The 16,033-nt window shown below is 35.4% G+C and overlaps 1 protein-coding gene across 5 annotated transcripts; it reads left to right on the plus strand.

Moving 5' to 3' along the window:
- The first annotated feature begins 323 nt into the window (after positions 1–323).
- Positions 324–15,300, plus strand: LOC127453776 (NADH dehydrogenase (ubiquinone) complex I, assembly factor 6-like). Of its 5 annotated transcripts, none has more exons than XM_051720472.1 (10): positions 427–563; positions 1,192–1,227; positions 1,434–1,537; positions 1,756–1,878; positions 1,985–2,041; positions 5,018–5,120; positions 5,491–5,624; positions 10,944–11,045; positions 11,755–11,811; positions 12,474–15,295. In XM_051720472.1, the coding sequence occupies exons 4-10, from the start codon at positions 1,792–1,794 to the stop codon at positions 12,600–12,602; spliced, it is 669 nt and encodes a 222-aa protein (XP_051576432.1). In that variant the 5' UTR covers positions 427–563; positions 1,192–1,227; positions 1,434–1,537; positions 1,756–1,791; the 3' UTR covers positions 12,603–15,295. The 5 variants fall into 5 exon arrangements, with proteins under 5 accessions (XP_051576429.1, XP_051576430.1, XP_051576428.1 ...); XM_051720471.1 differs by having other exon boundaries at positions 1,434–1,533; positions 12,474–15,294; XM_051720469.1 differs by lacking the exon at positions 1,192–1,227 and having other exon boundaries at positions 324–563; positions 1,434–1,533; positions 11,913–15,300.
- Positions 15,301–16,033: the final 733 nt, after the last annotated feature.

Raw genomic sequence — 16,033 nt, forward strand, 5'->3', positions numbered from 1 at the left:
ATGCATCAATAATTTGTACGGCGTCAAAACGAAAAACCACTTGGCGAACACTCTAGTAATGTATTTAAAAATAATTCTAACGAGTTTGTTGTTGTGTAGTTTTGAACTTAGGGAGCTTCCATTCTGCTAGATATAATTAATATATATTTTAAATATAAATGGCAGTATTTACAGACTATAATATCTATATCAATTCTGATTAACTGATTTTTTTTCTTTCTAAACCATACAAATAACCCTGTTCACAACGAAAGTTATGCGACTTGTATGAAATCGTGTCGTTTACATCGCGGAACGTAAAAGCAGAAGTTCATGTTTACAGGGGGAACTTTAATGCGACGCACACGCGAAGGGATGTAACAGTTGAAGGGTACTGGATTCGTGAGCTGTGCTATGGCATCTAGTATAAACATTAAAAATGGACTTCTAAGCACTAAAAATTGTGTTAAGATAAATATTCAATTTTCTATATGCATAAAGAGGCAAACAGAAATCAATTGCATGCGAGCATTTACAAATTCGTCAGTGCAACACAATGAAAAGTACTGCATTGATATTGTAAGGTAAGTTGTGTCTTTAAAGTTACTTTACTTTAAATATTATCGCCCAGCAGCAAACGAATCAAGTATTGTTCCTTATTTATTACACAAAATAAATATTAACCAGATAGGCAAGTGTTTCTCATGCCATCCCAGATGTGTGTGACTTTCTTCTGTGAATAGTGACTAAAACTTTGAAGCTCCAAAAAGCACATAAAGGTAATCCATAAGACTACGTTGGTTTAATCAATGTTTACTGAAGTGATCCAGTTGGTTTTGGCTGAGAACAGACCAAAATATAACTCCTTTTTCACTGTACATCTTGACAGCAGTCTCCTTGGCGATCATGATTTCAAGCTTGATTACACTTCCTATAGTGTTATCCAACACTCTGCACACGCATGCGCAGAGTGCTTAATGGCGCTATAGGAAGTGTAATCGAGCTTGAAACCATGATCATGCCTAGAGACTGCAATGGCCAGATGTACAGTGAAACAGGAGTTATATTTTGGTCTGTTCTCAGCCAAAACCAACTGGATCACACTTTGTGCTTTTTGGAGTTTCAAAGATTTGGTTACCCTTCACTTGCATTGTATGTATGGACCTACAGAGCTGAGATAATCTTCTAAAAATCTTCATTTGTGTTCTGCAGAAGAAAAAAGTAATATGCATCTGGGATGGCATGAGGGTGAGTAAATGAGACAATTTTCCTTTTTGGGTGAACTATCCCTTTAAGATTTTTTTTAATCTATTGCATTGAAATTCACACAGACACATACACACATATACTGTATACTGAAATTCCAGTGTACATTAAGTCAATAAATATAAATGTAAGTTAATAACACTTCCTATTTCCTATTGAGCAAATAACATCTGTTCTTTCAACAATAGGAAGAGGGACTATGAGGGATTTGTGTGCTCATTGCTTCTTCCTGATGCTTCTCGCCGCTCCGCCTTGGCACTGAGGGCATTTAATGTAGAGCTGGCACAGGCAGGTATTCCATCTTATGAGTGTAACAATGCTCACACTCATTAATTCAGTTAATTTTGAGTTAAGTGCATCTTTGCTGGTTCCACATGTGAAATGCATCTTTTTTTTATTTTTTAAGTATATTTAAGTCTATTTAAGTCTATCACACTGATCGGATTGAGTGCTGTATCACTTTAAGAAACAGGTGTGTATATGCCCATATATTTACATCTTCTCTTTCAGATTAAGGACTCTGTTTCTCAGAAAACCATTGGTTTAATGCGAATGCAGTTTTGGAAGAGAGCTGTGGAGGATGTTTACAGAGATGACCCACCAGCCCAACCCGTCAGTGCAGAACTGTGGAGGGTGGGTCTTCTGTCAATAAAACAAATAGTAAAAAGTCTTGTACATATGATTTTGCTGGGAAAATGAACAGATTTTGTCTTGTGACACAACTGTTCTCTGTTCACAGGCAGTAAGGAGACACACATTAACGAAAAGGTGGATGTTAAGAATTATATCTGAAAGAGTAAGTAATGAGTTCAGATGTTGATGCACTGCTCTAAGGTTTGCTTAAAAACACAACATGGCCTAAAGTATGTGGACACCTGGACACCACACCCATATGTGCTTCCTGAGCATTTAATTTTGAAACCATGGAGTTGCTTTGATTCTCTTAAAGGAATATTCTGGTTTCAATACAAGTTAAGCTCATTTGACTGCATTTGTGGCATAATGTTGATCACCACAAACATTAATTTTGACTCGTCCTTTCTTTAAAAAAAAACAAAAATTTTGGTTACAGTAAGGCACTTACAATAGAAGTTAATAGGGCCAATTTTTGGAGGGTTTAAAGGCAGAAATGTGAAGCTTAAGATTTTATAAAAGCACTGACATTAATTCTTTTAAAACTTGTGTTTTAGTTGAGCTGTAAAGCTGTTTAAAATTTCGTACTGTTTTAGGCAGATGAACTTCTTGTTATTTGGCATTAACGTTTCGTCCTCATGGCAAAGAAGTTGTTAAATTATGTCTTGTGGCTATACTTTTGAACGTTTTTGATGTTTACGGATTGGTGCCATTCACTTTGATTGTAAGTGCCTCACGGTAACCAATATGTTATTTTTTATAGAAAAGGAGGGACAAGTTGAAATAGTTTTATGTGGTAATCAACATTATGCCACAAATGCTGTTGATTGAGCCAAACTTGTATAGAACATGGAATATTCTTTTAACAAGGTTGTCCAGTAGATGTTGGAACATGGCTGCAGGGATTTTCTCCCATTGAGACACAAGCATCAGGCAAGTGAGGCACTGATGATGGGCAATGGGTCCCGGATGTCAGTCGGCATTCCATTTCATCTCAAAAGTGTTCAGTGGTGTTCATGTCTGGGCTTTGTCCAGGTCAGTCAAGTTGTTCCATACCGAGCCCAGTGAACCATTTTACTGACAGTTAAAAGTCACTGTGATCTTTGGTATGCCCCATTCTACTAAACATTTTTTTGTCTAAAGAGATTAAATGGCTGTAAGTTTGATTTTATGCACCTGTTAGTAATGAGAGTAGCTGAAATTACCAAACCTGTTCATTAGAAGGGAGTGTCAACATACTTTTAGCTATATTGTGCATAATTTCACCTCTGATGTCTCCCCGAGAGACATTCATTACTAATTCTAAACATTAAGCTGTGACTCATTGAGTTGGCATGTTGTGAAGTCTGTCCTCTGGCAATTGTGTTAAAGGAATAGTTAACACAAAATGAAAATTCTCTCATCATTTACTCACCCTCATGCTATCCCAGATGTGTAGATTTAAGAAGAATATCTCCACTCTGTAGGTCCATACAATGCAAGTGAATGGTGACCAAAATTTTGAAGCTCCATAAAGCACATAAAGACTGCATAAAAGTAATCCATAAAACGCCAGTGGTTTAATCCATGTCTTCTGAAGCCAGTCGGTTTTGGGTGAGAATAGACCAAAATATAACTCCTTTTTCACTATAAATCTTGACATCAGCAGTCTCCTTGGCAATAATGATTTCAAGCTCGATTACACTTCCTAGTTCTATCTAGCGCTCTGCACATGCGTCAAGCACTAGGAAGTGTAATCAAGCTTCCTAGAGCCTGTAATGGCAAGCTGTATAGTGAAAAGGAGTTATATTTTGGCCTGTTCTCACCCAACATCGATTAGATCACTTCAGAAGACATTAGCTATGTTTTCATTAACATTTTTTTTATGCGCATTTTGGGATATCGCATAAAAACTGCTGGATGGAAATACCAAGATGCGAATAAATCTCCTAAATGCGCATAAAAAAAATTACTTTAGGTGGATAAATTTTTTATTCGTTAAGAAGAAATGTGCATAAACTATGACGGAAACACATTTATCGAATAAACTCCTTTTTGAATTTGTTAAGAATAAAAGATGCATAACAAAAAGTTAATGTGACTGAATAACTCGTTCATTACTGGACTAACCAGCGGACCAATAATCACATCTGAAATGTTGCTCCGGTCATCCTGAAATAACAGTGTCTAGAAAATACAAAGCCTACAAAGAGTTTGCAGAGCAAATAAGTCAAACACAAACTTGAACTGTACGGAAGAGAATGTTTATTGATGCTTTTGAAAAATATCTTAAAGATCCATATATCCATATATAGCCATACATATGGATGAATGCACATATATAGTGCTCCCAGAAATGTGTGACGTGCTGTCGCTCCCAAACACGAGACCAAGTTCTTTACAGTCTGCGTGCTCTAAACTGCCAGTATTTTATTAATAAAACGCTCACAGTGGCTACAATTTCTCCGGAAGTGACGATTTCATCCTTTTGAACACCCTTGGATGGAAACACAGCTTTATTCACACATTGTTTTTGCGATAATATGGCTTTTCACATAAATTAAATTCGCAACTTGGATGGAAACATAGCTAATGATTAAACCCCTGGATTCTTATAGATTACTTTTATGCTGCCTTCAGGGCCGTAGCTAATGGGGTGAAAGGTGGAAATGATTCTAGGGGGCCCACAGGTTCTACAAATTTTTTTAACTGTATTTGTTTAATATGAAAGGGGCCCAGAGCAATATACAGTCAGGGGGCCCAGAATTCCTTGCTATGGCCCTGGCTGCCTTTATGTGCTTTATGGAGCTTCGAAGATTTGGTCACCATTCACTTGCATTGTGTGGACCTACAGAGCTGAGATATTCTTCTTCTAAAAATCTTCTTTTTGTTCTGCAGAAAGTCATACACATCTGGGATTGCATGAGAGTGAGTAAATGATGATAGATTTTTCATTTTTGGGTGAACTATTCCTTTAAACATATTGAGAAAAAAAAACAAAAAAAAAACGTTATACTTCAAAATTAAACTAACTGAATTAAATTGTGAGTTCTTCTTGCTTTCGATTGTCGATCGTAATCTCTTCCAGTTAGGGAATGGATAAAATAGATCTTGGATGTTATTATATATAAATGAATTGTTCTCTTGATGTTTTAAACAGGAGAAAGATATGGAGGACAGAGCGTACAGGAACCTTCAGGAGCTGGAGGCATACGGCGAGAATACTCAGTCCTCTCTTCTCTACCTGCTGCTGGAGACGCTTGGTGAGATATATAGTCTAGATGTAATCTTACACTGCAGAATTTCAGAACCACCTGAGATCATGCACATTTACAAAACTAACTGCTTTTAAGTAGCTATTCAAATCAGGTTAATTGAGCTTAAAAGGCATGCTTTTGCGCTATTCGTTGTTTTCATTCTAATATTACAAAAAAGCTAGAGCCAGTCTAACTCGGGTAGAATGATTTGCCATAGGAGGCATTGTGTGAACTACACTTGGGCTGTTATTGTTGATGTTTCATGTTAGTCAAGCAAAGGTTAACTTGAAAGGAATCGGAAAGATATTGGAAATTGACAATTTATTGATGCAAAGCAGTAAATTTGTATGCTTTGTTTGGGTGATTGTTTATATAGGTGTGAAAAATGTCCATGCAGACCATGCTGCCAGCCACATTGGCAAAGCCCAGGGCATCCTGACCTGCCTCCGTGCCACCCCCTACAACAGCAGCAGACGCAAAGTCTACCTACCCATGGACATCTGCATGCTGGTGGGTAGCTCTTCAGTCATCCTGCTGGAACTTGCTAATGGTTCATTCCTGAGCTCTTACAATTTTTTTTAACTCTTACCTAGCAGACATTAGTGTTTGCAGCCTTCTCCTGTTCCCCTTAAAGGAATAGTTCACCCAAAAATGAAAATTTGCTGATAATTTACTCACCCTCAGGCCATCAAAGACGTATCTGTGTTTCTTTCTTCATCAAAACAGAATTTAAGACTTTTAGGATTTCATTTCAGGCCGCCACCTCTAAACAATGCAAGTGAGTGTCCTCCATTTTTTGATGGTCCAAAATGCATATTTAGGGTGCATCAAAATAATCCACACAACTCCAGTCGACAAATAAAGTTCATCTGAATGCAAACGATTGATTATTTTTAGAAACAAAACAATACTTATATACTTTTTAACTACAAATATTTGCTTTCGTACATCTGTGACATGCGCTCATGAGAGGGATGACGAAAGCTCGTTGGTAAGGTCACGCGTCACGTGGAGGAGGAGTCAGGAAGCGCGTCATTGTTTACAAGAGAAACTTGTGCCGTTCACAAACCAAAACAGTCCAAAACAATTTCAAAACAATCTAAAATAAAAAATAATAATTTCCAAATAATAATAAAAAAAAAAACGATGTAAACAATGACGCGCTTCCTGACTCCTCCACGTGACGCGTGACCTTACCAACGAACTAACGTCATCCCTCTCATGAGCGCACGTCATAGAGATGTACAGAAGCAAATATTTGTAGTTAAAAAGTATATAAGTATCGTTTTATTTCTAAAAATAATCAACCGTTTGGGTTCAGAAGACCTTTATTTGTCGACTGGAGTCATGTGGATTATTTTGATGCACCCTAAATATGCATTCTGGACCGTCAAAAAATGGAGGACATTCACTTGCATTGTTTAGAGGTGTTCCGTTTTGATAATTTATTAAAAAAAAACAATTGCGCTGTACATATTATTGCAATCAGGAAAAACATCAGACTGATCAAATAGTCATGTGTCATATGTTGTTGGAAAGCTCTCAAAGAGTAGAATACAACCAGCCTATTTGTTTTACTCACAGACAAAAATATAGCAAGTAATAACTAAGTATATTTATTTTACAATAGTGCTGGTGTTGCTTATATCCCGCGTTTTCGCTTATAAATTCACAAAACAGAACATAAAATATCACATACCATTATTTAGAGGAGGTGATTATATTTCAAACAGGCCCACACAAAAGGTAATCGGATGCATTGATCATTAGATCATCTACACAAAGCACAATGTTACATATGGCCACCAGGAGATGGCGCCATGTAAATAACACAGATTCAGTGATGCAGACTCATTGAGTCAAAATGTACTCATTCTGTGAAATCTCATTACTAAAATCATGTCTCCATGCTATTCATACCTTTAGTCATTGTTGTGTTTGCATGTGTAATTAGTTTATGTACACTTATTGTGTGTTATTTGTTTGGAAAGGCTTTTGGACACTATGATACATAATTTTTGTAATGCTATACCTTTTGACTGCATTGTCGTATCAACACAAAAAGCTTCTCAGATACAGTTTACATGATTGGGAACAAAACACAAGCAGTTTTTCTGAGCCACCTTCTTTACACCAGAGATATATAATTGAAATAACAAATAAGAAAAAACATTTTTTTGTGATTTTTTCAGCAGTTTCTTAGGCTGAGAGTCTCAGAATGTATCAATGTATATCATTAAAACATTTGAAAAGTTTTCTTTGCAATAATACCAAACACTTGACCCTCCTTGTTTTTTGTTTTTTTGTTTTTTCGAGTTATAAGCCTGTAATTTTGGGTGTGCCACAAAAACAGGAAATCTTTAAAAACACCTTCAGAGCTTAAAGGTGAACTGTGTAATTTCTTTGACAATTTGTGGCACCAAACTAAATTAAAAATAATGATTCCTCCAAACAGCTGTATGCCCCTAGTTTGAACAAACAGGTGGTCTTGCCCCAAACTCAAGCCATTGGTTGAGCTAGAAGTTGCCGTTGGACTGCTTAAACAAACGGGGATTTTATGAAAGCACTGCAGAGGCAGTGTTTACACTCTTTGGAAAGTCATCATATCAGAAAAGCTTACTTTTAGCTATATTAATGACTGAATTATGCATATTAAACTAGGCATAGAAACTATTCTAACATTAACATCAACAATTTTAGCATTGCAAAAAAATGACACACTTCACACTATCCACACTTCAGAACGTGCATATGCAGACTTGTTATCTGTATCATCTATGCAACTGCCATGAAATGCCACATATTTCTAACATAAGAGAGGCTGTAGTGAAGGACTAGAGACAATCCATCAATCCATGGCAGTCAGCATATATGTGGGTAAAGCTGTCCGTGTCCTCTCAGCAGCTAAGCCCAAACCCAAAGGCTTTATGTCTGCCATCTGTCGCCATAGCAGCATGAACATGCCATTAGAACTGGGATAAAGAACAACTAATCTCAGCTAGAAACATTGTACAGAATTAAAATGAAATCGTATGTAGACGTTTCTACTCTGATTGCAAATTCACCAGTTGGGGGCACTGTTGTTGCACCATAAATTATGTGACCAAGCTGTTTGGTTTCTAGGGTAAATATCACAGTTTACAAGAGCATAATAGCCTGCCTCTTAATAAATAACTATTTTTTTAGAGTGTTACTACTGTATTGCTGGAGCATAGCTAATTAATAAATTGCAGTGCACAGATGTTTCTTACTAATTGTCTGCACTTTTTGTTTAACGTTAACTTTAAAAAAAACTTTCTTGAATTAAATTGTCAAGGCATTATGCATATAAGCTTTTAAACCTTTTTAATTGGAGAGTAATTGATGTATATAATAATAGTGCATTTAACATTTTTTATTTGGGAATTCGTGGATTACAACATCAGGACTTTGAATGTTTATGTTACAATTGTTTTAGAGAATATTTGCTGGCTTGCTGAGAATTATAACCAATGTCTGTTTGGTACATGTCAATATTAGCAAACACATGTGCAACATTAGACTCACTGTAAAAACAACCTCAAGGTGTCTGCAAGCAACATTTTTTTTTTTATCACAGTATGTGGCATGAAGCCCCCTTTCAAGAACTGGAGAAACGATCTATAATGATAGCAATTACAATTACATAGTGTGGTTATAAATTGTTTATTGGCTGCGGATGCTTTATTCTGGTACATTTTTTTGTTAGAGGACCAAATTGCCTTTTAAATTAGATACTAAATAAACACTTCTGCATTGCGTTTATTGATCCCATGCTGTCATGGATTATGGTGTGGATCTATTTATGTTTGTTCAGAACACAGTTAAGAAGAGCAGATGATACATGAATGGTGGAAGAATTTTACACTTTCTAATTTGTCTTCATTTGAATCATTATTTTCACAGATATTAATAAGCATTATTTTTGCATTTGTTTTGTAGAACTCTTGGGATGCTGTTGGGATTACACTCTGCATACAAATTTCCCACATTTTCTTCTAGTTTACTAATTTTTCTGCTATATATTGAACTATTTCTGTTGAATGTAGGCATGTCTATTAGGGTGAATCTCACAAAAATAAATATGAGGATCATATTTTTACCCCAAAACCGAAAAGGGAAAAAATAAGAATTATAATTTGCATAAATAAATGAAGCCTATTTTTAGGATCGTTCAGGTTTTTGCTGTTGTGACATTATTTTAATGACAGTTAAGCTCTCTCTTTCCATTCTAGCCTACTATAATGTGGGGGAGAAAATCTTATTTTTATTACTGTAATGCGGAAAATTTGGAGGGCCAAATTAAAAATGAACTCATTAAAGAAATATTTAAAGAAGTCATTAAATACATAATTAAATCATTAAACTATAAAATTATTAAATGAATCATTAATCATTAAATGTCCCTTGTATTTCATTTTAGCACTAGTTTGCATCCATTTTCATTTTAGCTTTATATTTGGGTTGATTTGTTTTTTTAAGCATTAGCTTTGTCTCTTCATTTTCAGGGTTACGGTTATCGACACGTCACTCAATGTTAGTGGGCGTCACCTTTCAAAGTGGATGTCCTCTTCCTTAAATACCTTCTCTTACAGAATCAACATTATGTCATGCATTTTCCTGTTGAAAAATGAGTTACTGTCATTTAAAACATATATTTTGGCCAACATTTCCCTTACATTTTCTATATGGGTTAAAATTAAGTGATTGTCAACGTTTTGTTTGGCATCTTCATCTGCGAGAGTCAACAAGAAATGTTTTATTGTACCAAGCTCAGCTATAGTCACGGTGTGAAAAAATGTGCATAATAAAAATTTATTTTATTTTGTATTTAATGATTTATACGTTTTTATTTGATTTACTTTTGAATAATTTGGCCCTTCATAGGACACAGTCTCAATTATATATGATTTATATACATTTGTAAAGTACAATTTGCAAATTTACATGAGTGGTATTTGTTGTGCTGAAATGAATTTACGGTGATTACAATTTTTTATTTTTTTTTTAAATCTGTGTTTGGACAGGTAGGTTTTTATTACTTTTTACTGTAAAGAGTGAGAATTTTGGCATTACTGTAATGAGAATGTTTTTTCCCCCGCATTACAGTATTAAGATGCCCTTAATTTTCATGACGATATCACAATGCTTAATCTTTGTCTTTAAAGGGTTAGTTCACCCAAAAATGGAAATTCTTTCATCATTTATTCACCCTCATGCCATCCCAGATGTGTATGACTTTCTTTTGCGAACACAAACGAAGATTTTAGAAGAATATTTCACATTCTGAAAGTGAAAGTGGAGATTTATAGTAAAAAAGGATTGAAATATTGATCTGTTTCTCAACCCAAATGATTGCATCGCTTATGAAGACATATTAAACAACTGGAGTCATATGGATTGCTTTTATGCTGCTTTTGTGATTTTTGGAGCTTGAAAGTTCTGGTCACCATTCACTTGCATTGTGTGAAACTTGGGAGTTGAAATATTCTTCTAAAAATGTTCTTTTGTGTTCTGCAGAAGAAAGAAAGTACACATCTGGGATGGCATGACAGTGAGTAATTAATGAGAGAATTTTGGGTGAGCTATCCCTTTAAGTTACAGTCTTAAAATTGCAAAATGTAAAATTTCTATAGACTTTGGGGTCGAAATATGTTCCACACATGTTTTGTGAGATTCACTGCTTATGTTTTATTATAATTCTGCCTGAAAGATGAAGGGATAAAAAAGGATTGTGATATCACTTAAGGTTATTTATCTATCGATCATATGAGGTTTACTGGTAATGCGTTTTTACTGTTTCTGTCTCAGCATGGTGCGTCTCAAGAGGACTTCATCCGTGGCAGCAGGGACCAGAACGTCAGGGACGTTGTTTATGATATCGCCAGCCAAGCCCACGTCCATCTCCAACATGTATGCACTCTAAAACCTAAAGCGCTCGTTTCAGATCTGTGGTTAAATAATAGATGTTGACAGTGTTTCCCTAGTAAGTTTCAATTTGCATACTAATTTCACTCATCACAAGACAGATCAACCGTCCTCCACCAACAGCTTACATGACCCTTGATTGTTGCCTTCTGTTCATCACTGAAACCATTAAAAGACCTGTGAAATCACATCACATTCCAGAATATCCAGGGAAATGCTAATCAGAGACTTCATCAAATATTGCAGAAGCTCCTTTGCATATCTGCATAGATGATAAGAATCAAGGTTAGCGCCAAATTAACCCAATGATCAGCATAAATTAAAGGCAGTACAGCAAATACTACCACGATGTATCAATTCTTTACAATTTAAAAGACATATCATTATTTTTTGCATTAAAGTAATGAGGATGAGATTAGTTTTGTATTACAGTAATGCGAATGTGCTTAATTGTCATAAACATAGTGTAACAAAGCAAAGAAATCTTAAACATCCTAAAAATAGGCTTCACTTTTATCAGGCAAAATAGTCTCTCTTTTTCTTTCTTTTTGATTTCTGGGTGGCCCTGATTAGGAATCCAATAATTAATTCATTAAAAAGTTATGTGCTCTTAAATACAGTCCAGTTATGAGTCCTTTAACTACATGTGTTCGATATCTCGTTTTAACTGACTTATCACTACATTGTCTCACAGGCTAGATCGTTCAGCAAGAACGTTCCACATGCGGCCATGCCTGTCCTCCTGCAAACGGTGAGCAATTTCATCTCTTTCAGCTTCTCTCTCCCTCCCCACACCTCACTAATATGATGCGACAGACTAACTCATGGCTTATCCTTATTCTGCCTCAAAAGAGATGGAGCTTCTCTACCTCACATGACTCCTGCTCCCTGGAGCCACCACTACCAACTCATGGTCTGATTGCACATCTTAAGGCTTTTTTACTGTTACAGTTGTTTCTCTAAAAGAAACCACCCACAGTGGAGCTGAGGGAATAGCTTGTGGTATGTTATGAGTGATGCAAGTGTATAAAACTAGCAAGATTTTTACATTTTGGGAAGAAAATATGAGTGCTTGCCCATGCAAAAGTTACCATCACAATGCCAAGTTGTTATGGGTGGTTGCCAGGGCATTGCTATGCTGTTCCAGTGTGGTTTTAAGCTCATTGCTATGCAGTTGCTAGGGCCTTTGTGATATTCCACTCCCTAGATATGGCTTGGGTCCCTCCTTTAGTCTTAGTCAATAGGATTATTGTTTTATTGCGTTCCAGTCGAAAATTGCAAGTCAGATCACTTAGAAAAGTAATAGCAGGGATTTTAGGGATTTTTTTGTTCAAATCCCTAACCCTAAGTATGAGTAGTAGTGACCACTAATTTAAAAAAGCCTGTTCTGAGTGTTTGTGTCCATTGCATCAGGTTGTTCTAGATGAATACTTGCACAGAGTAAGGAAAGTGGATTTTGATGTGTTCCATCCCAGCCTACAGAAGAGGAATCCAATGCTGCCCATTCAGCTTTATTTACGATCATGGAAGAAGACCTACTGATGTGTCTAAGATAATTACCATCTTATTCTTTCAGATGAGTTCCCTGTCAGTACCCAAGACTGGAGCACTTCACTGCAATAAATTGTCTAGCTGTGTGTTTTCCTTTAGTTTTTCATGGTAGAAATCTAGATGAAAGAAAAGGAAAATATTTGATTACATAATAATTACTAAGTTTCAGTCACTCAATACAAGAGAGAAATGGGTTAAATGGAAAATTGGCACTAACAAAACTGTCAGTTACATAAAAATGAAAATTTGTCTGAACCGTTTAAATTCAACAATAAATTAAGACTCTTTTCTATCCTCTGTTCTACCTGAAACTGTTCTCAGTTTGTAAGAATTTGCATAGTTGTGGTGGAATGAATTGAGAGAAATATTTTTACAACTAGGCCTGGAAGGTTTTTTTTGTAAAATATTCAATTATATAAAGTATTTGCCAATAAACTGGATGCAGGTAGAGCATAACAATTTTACATATTTATAATCGAAGAATGTGCCCATTATGTTGGCCAAGGTCAATCAATCCAGTTTCCATTGTGAGGCAATTTTAGGGGAAGCAATTATGAGTTTTTTTAAAATAAAAATGGAAGCCTCCCACTAATAAAAGCTTTTATCTAACTGACAAGAAAACACGTTTTGGGTGTTATTAATAACAGCTGTATTTTGCAGCCAGTGAGATCCAGTGTTGGGGAGTAACTTACTAAATGTAGTGATGCTACTAACTTAACTATATTTTTCAGTAGCTCAGCTATTTTCACAATGGTGTAGCTTTTCCAGTTACAAGCTACTTTTTAATTATTATAATTATTTTTTTTTTTAAGTGAATCTGTTCTTTCGGACAGTGTATGTAAATTAACCGTTTAAAATAAACTATTCACTTATACTAAGTGTTAGGAACTCCAATTCATTATTGTTTGTTTAGATGCTTCATGGAAATGAACTAGTTCACATAAATGATTTGCTAATTCACTTCAGCCTCTTACACATCCTTACAGTGTCTTTTTTTTTTTAAAGTGAAATATTTAATTGCTGCTGTTTACCACTATATTTCGACTCAAGTTACATGAAGTAGTGTGTTTTCTAGTTTTAAGTTTATGTTTAGTATAAATGTATATGTTCAATTTAAAGTTGTCATCCTAATTAAATAATATCATCTTTAAGTCTTCTTTAAATAGCTTCAGTGTAGTTAGCTACTTTTTGTTAACGTGTAGCTAAATTTTTAAGAGAGTAGCTTGACTGAAGATGAACTACTTTAAGTTATGGGCAGCTTGTAGCTTAGGAAGCTACAGTTTCAATATAGTTTCCCCAAAACTGCTTGGCTCATCTTCAGTTAATTTTTGTTGCTTTATTTGCTTTTGTTGCTTAATTTGTCATACAATCATCATATATGAACTGTAGTCCTGTCTACAATACTAGTCCAAACTCTACTCATCATACTCCACTCCAAAACTCATCATAACATGCTGTATGATGAATCTGATGAGTGTTCACTAATTTATTGGGTTGTTTTTGATGAATATGTCTTCATTATTTCAGATTTAGGAAAGGGATTTTTAAAACATTTAAAAAAACACCTAAAGACTACAAACAATGGCCAAGGTTGGGACTCTAAATGCACACAGGTAGTGCAAAATTACTAAATAGTGATATAAGAAAACTAGATGATGTTTTTTTTAGTTTCATCAGTTGAGTCATTTTTGGACCTTAATCCTAGCTATTACTATAGGCTTTGCAATTACTTGAATCTTAAATTGCAATAACTTTTCATTAAATTGATGATGACATACTGTAAGGTGTACATAAAATGTGAGAAGCTGCTGAAAAATTTCCTTTTCTTTGCTCACCTTTTGAGATGCACCTTTGATTGATCAAAGATTCAAACTTATTTGGGTAGAAAAACATGGCTGTCACACAGTCAGCACCTCATAGATGTGACACAAAAATAACTGGAATATGAATTCACCTTTATTAGTACTCTGAGTTTTATATTACTAATTTTATTGATTTGTAATTGCCATCAAAAAATGTTACGGTATCTTATGTTTGAAGCTCCTTGGAAGTGGAACCATTAAAATGCTGCTTCAAGCAGGGGTTTGAAACTCTAAAATGTCAAAGTGTGCTTATTTGCCTGCTGCTCAGCCTAATTAATGTCCCTTTTAACCGAATGGTGTTTCAGGGTGTTTAGTTCAGGTTTTTATTGCAGGATGCAACCATTGAAATTCTCTCATTTAGTCACTGTAAGGAGATCAGGGAAACTAGAAAAGCTTTGTGATTGCACATAGATAAGTGAACAGTCGATTTCTGCTCATTGAAAATTCTAATAAGCGCATTCAAAACTCAAATTCAGGTTAAGTACATTTGAAGCTCAGTTTTGTTCCCAAAATGTAGTTGGCTGTGGGTCAGTGATTAAATTCTGCTCCTCTGAATAGAGGTATTATAATGAATAGAGACACATTACAAGTAATTATCATCTGGAAAAGCCTTATGCAAGTAATTGCCTGTCTTCACAGAGAAGTGTCAGGGTCATACTGAACAATTTTTTCATGTTATAAAACTGAACAGAGACATTCTTAATAGAGACCTTATCCTAGAGACCAGGTTCTACTTTGCCTGATTACCAATTTTGGAAACTCATCCAATGGTTTATAGTGATGTTCCACAGTTTTTCCACTTAATAGAAAGTGTGTTTGCGCTCACTTTTAGGCAAATAAATATATATATTTTTAAATGTATTGTGTGTATCTGTGTGTTATTTGAGATTCTTTAGGACCCAGATTTCACAATGGACATCAAGTGGCAGCCCAAAACGCATGAACAAAATTGCATTTTATTTTACTTTTTTGAGGATGAGAGCATATCAAACAACCTGTAAATGTAGGCATCTGCCTAATTTGGCTAGCTTCTACCAAGTGTTGAAGTGTTTGGTAAGATGCACATCCTTTGACATCAACAATGAAAGATTTTAAAATTGTTTTCCCTTCCCTTTTAAAAGTTGATAAGACAATTTTTGGTTATCTTAACAATGCACAATTATATGGCTAGTTGCAGTTTATTTTTTTGCATCTAGCATTGTTTTCCCCTGCTGTCTGCAATCCTATCAGAACAGACCTGCGACCCATTTGTGGGTCGTGACCCACCTGTTGTGAATCACCGCATTAGAGAGAATGGAAAGGTTCTTTCCAGGTTTTGAAAACAGTTTCTAATTGCTGCACTGCACCTCTAAATTGGATCTGACAGCTTATGTATACAAAGCCCAACACAGTGCTCTTATTCGTATTCAGATAAAGTTCAATTGCCTCAGTTGCCAGTGTGAATTAAAAATGTCAGGAGTAGGGGCCAATGAAGTGCCTATATATATTTGTTTACATAAGCGATAATTGGCTTTTGATGATTAAGCTGAAACACCTGTCATCAAAAACATGTCAAAAGCC

Source organism: Myxocyprinus asiaticus, chromosome 16, assembly GCF_019703515.2.
Source record: "Myxocyprinus asiaticus isolate MX2 ecotype Aquarium Trade chromosome 16, UBuf_Myxa_2, whole genome shotgun sequence".
In the NCBI taxonomy this organism is placed as follows: domain Eukaryota; kingdom Metazoa; phylum Chordata; class Actinopteri; order Cypriniformes; family Catostomidae; genus Myxocyprinus; species Myxocyprinus asiaticus.

Excerpts from the sequence above, each read along its gene's own strand:
- LOC127453776 (XM_051720468.1), top strand. The coding sequence starts at position 394 with ATGGCATCTAGTATAAACATTAAAAATGGACTTCTAAGCACTAAAAAT. Across the intron at positions 1,879-1,984 it reads TCAGTGCAGAACTGTGGAGG|GCAGTAAGGAGACACACATT; the intron begins GTGGGTCTTCTG and ends CTCTGTTCACAG. Across the intron at positions 2,042-5,017 it reads TAAGAATTATATCTGAAAGA|GAGAAAGATATGGAGGACAG; the intron begins GTAAGTAATGAG and ends TGTTTTAAACAG.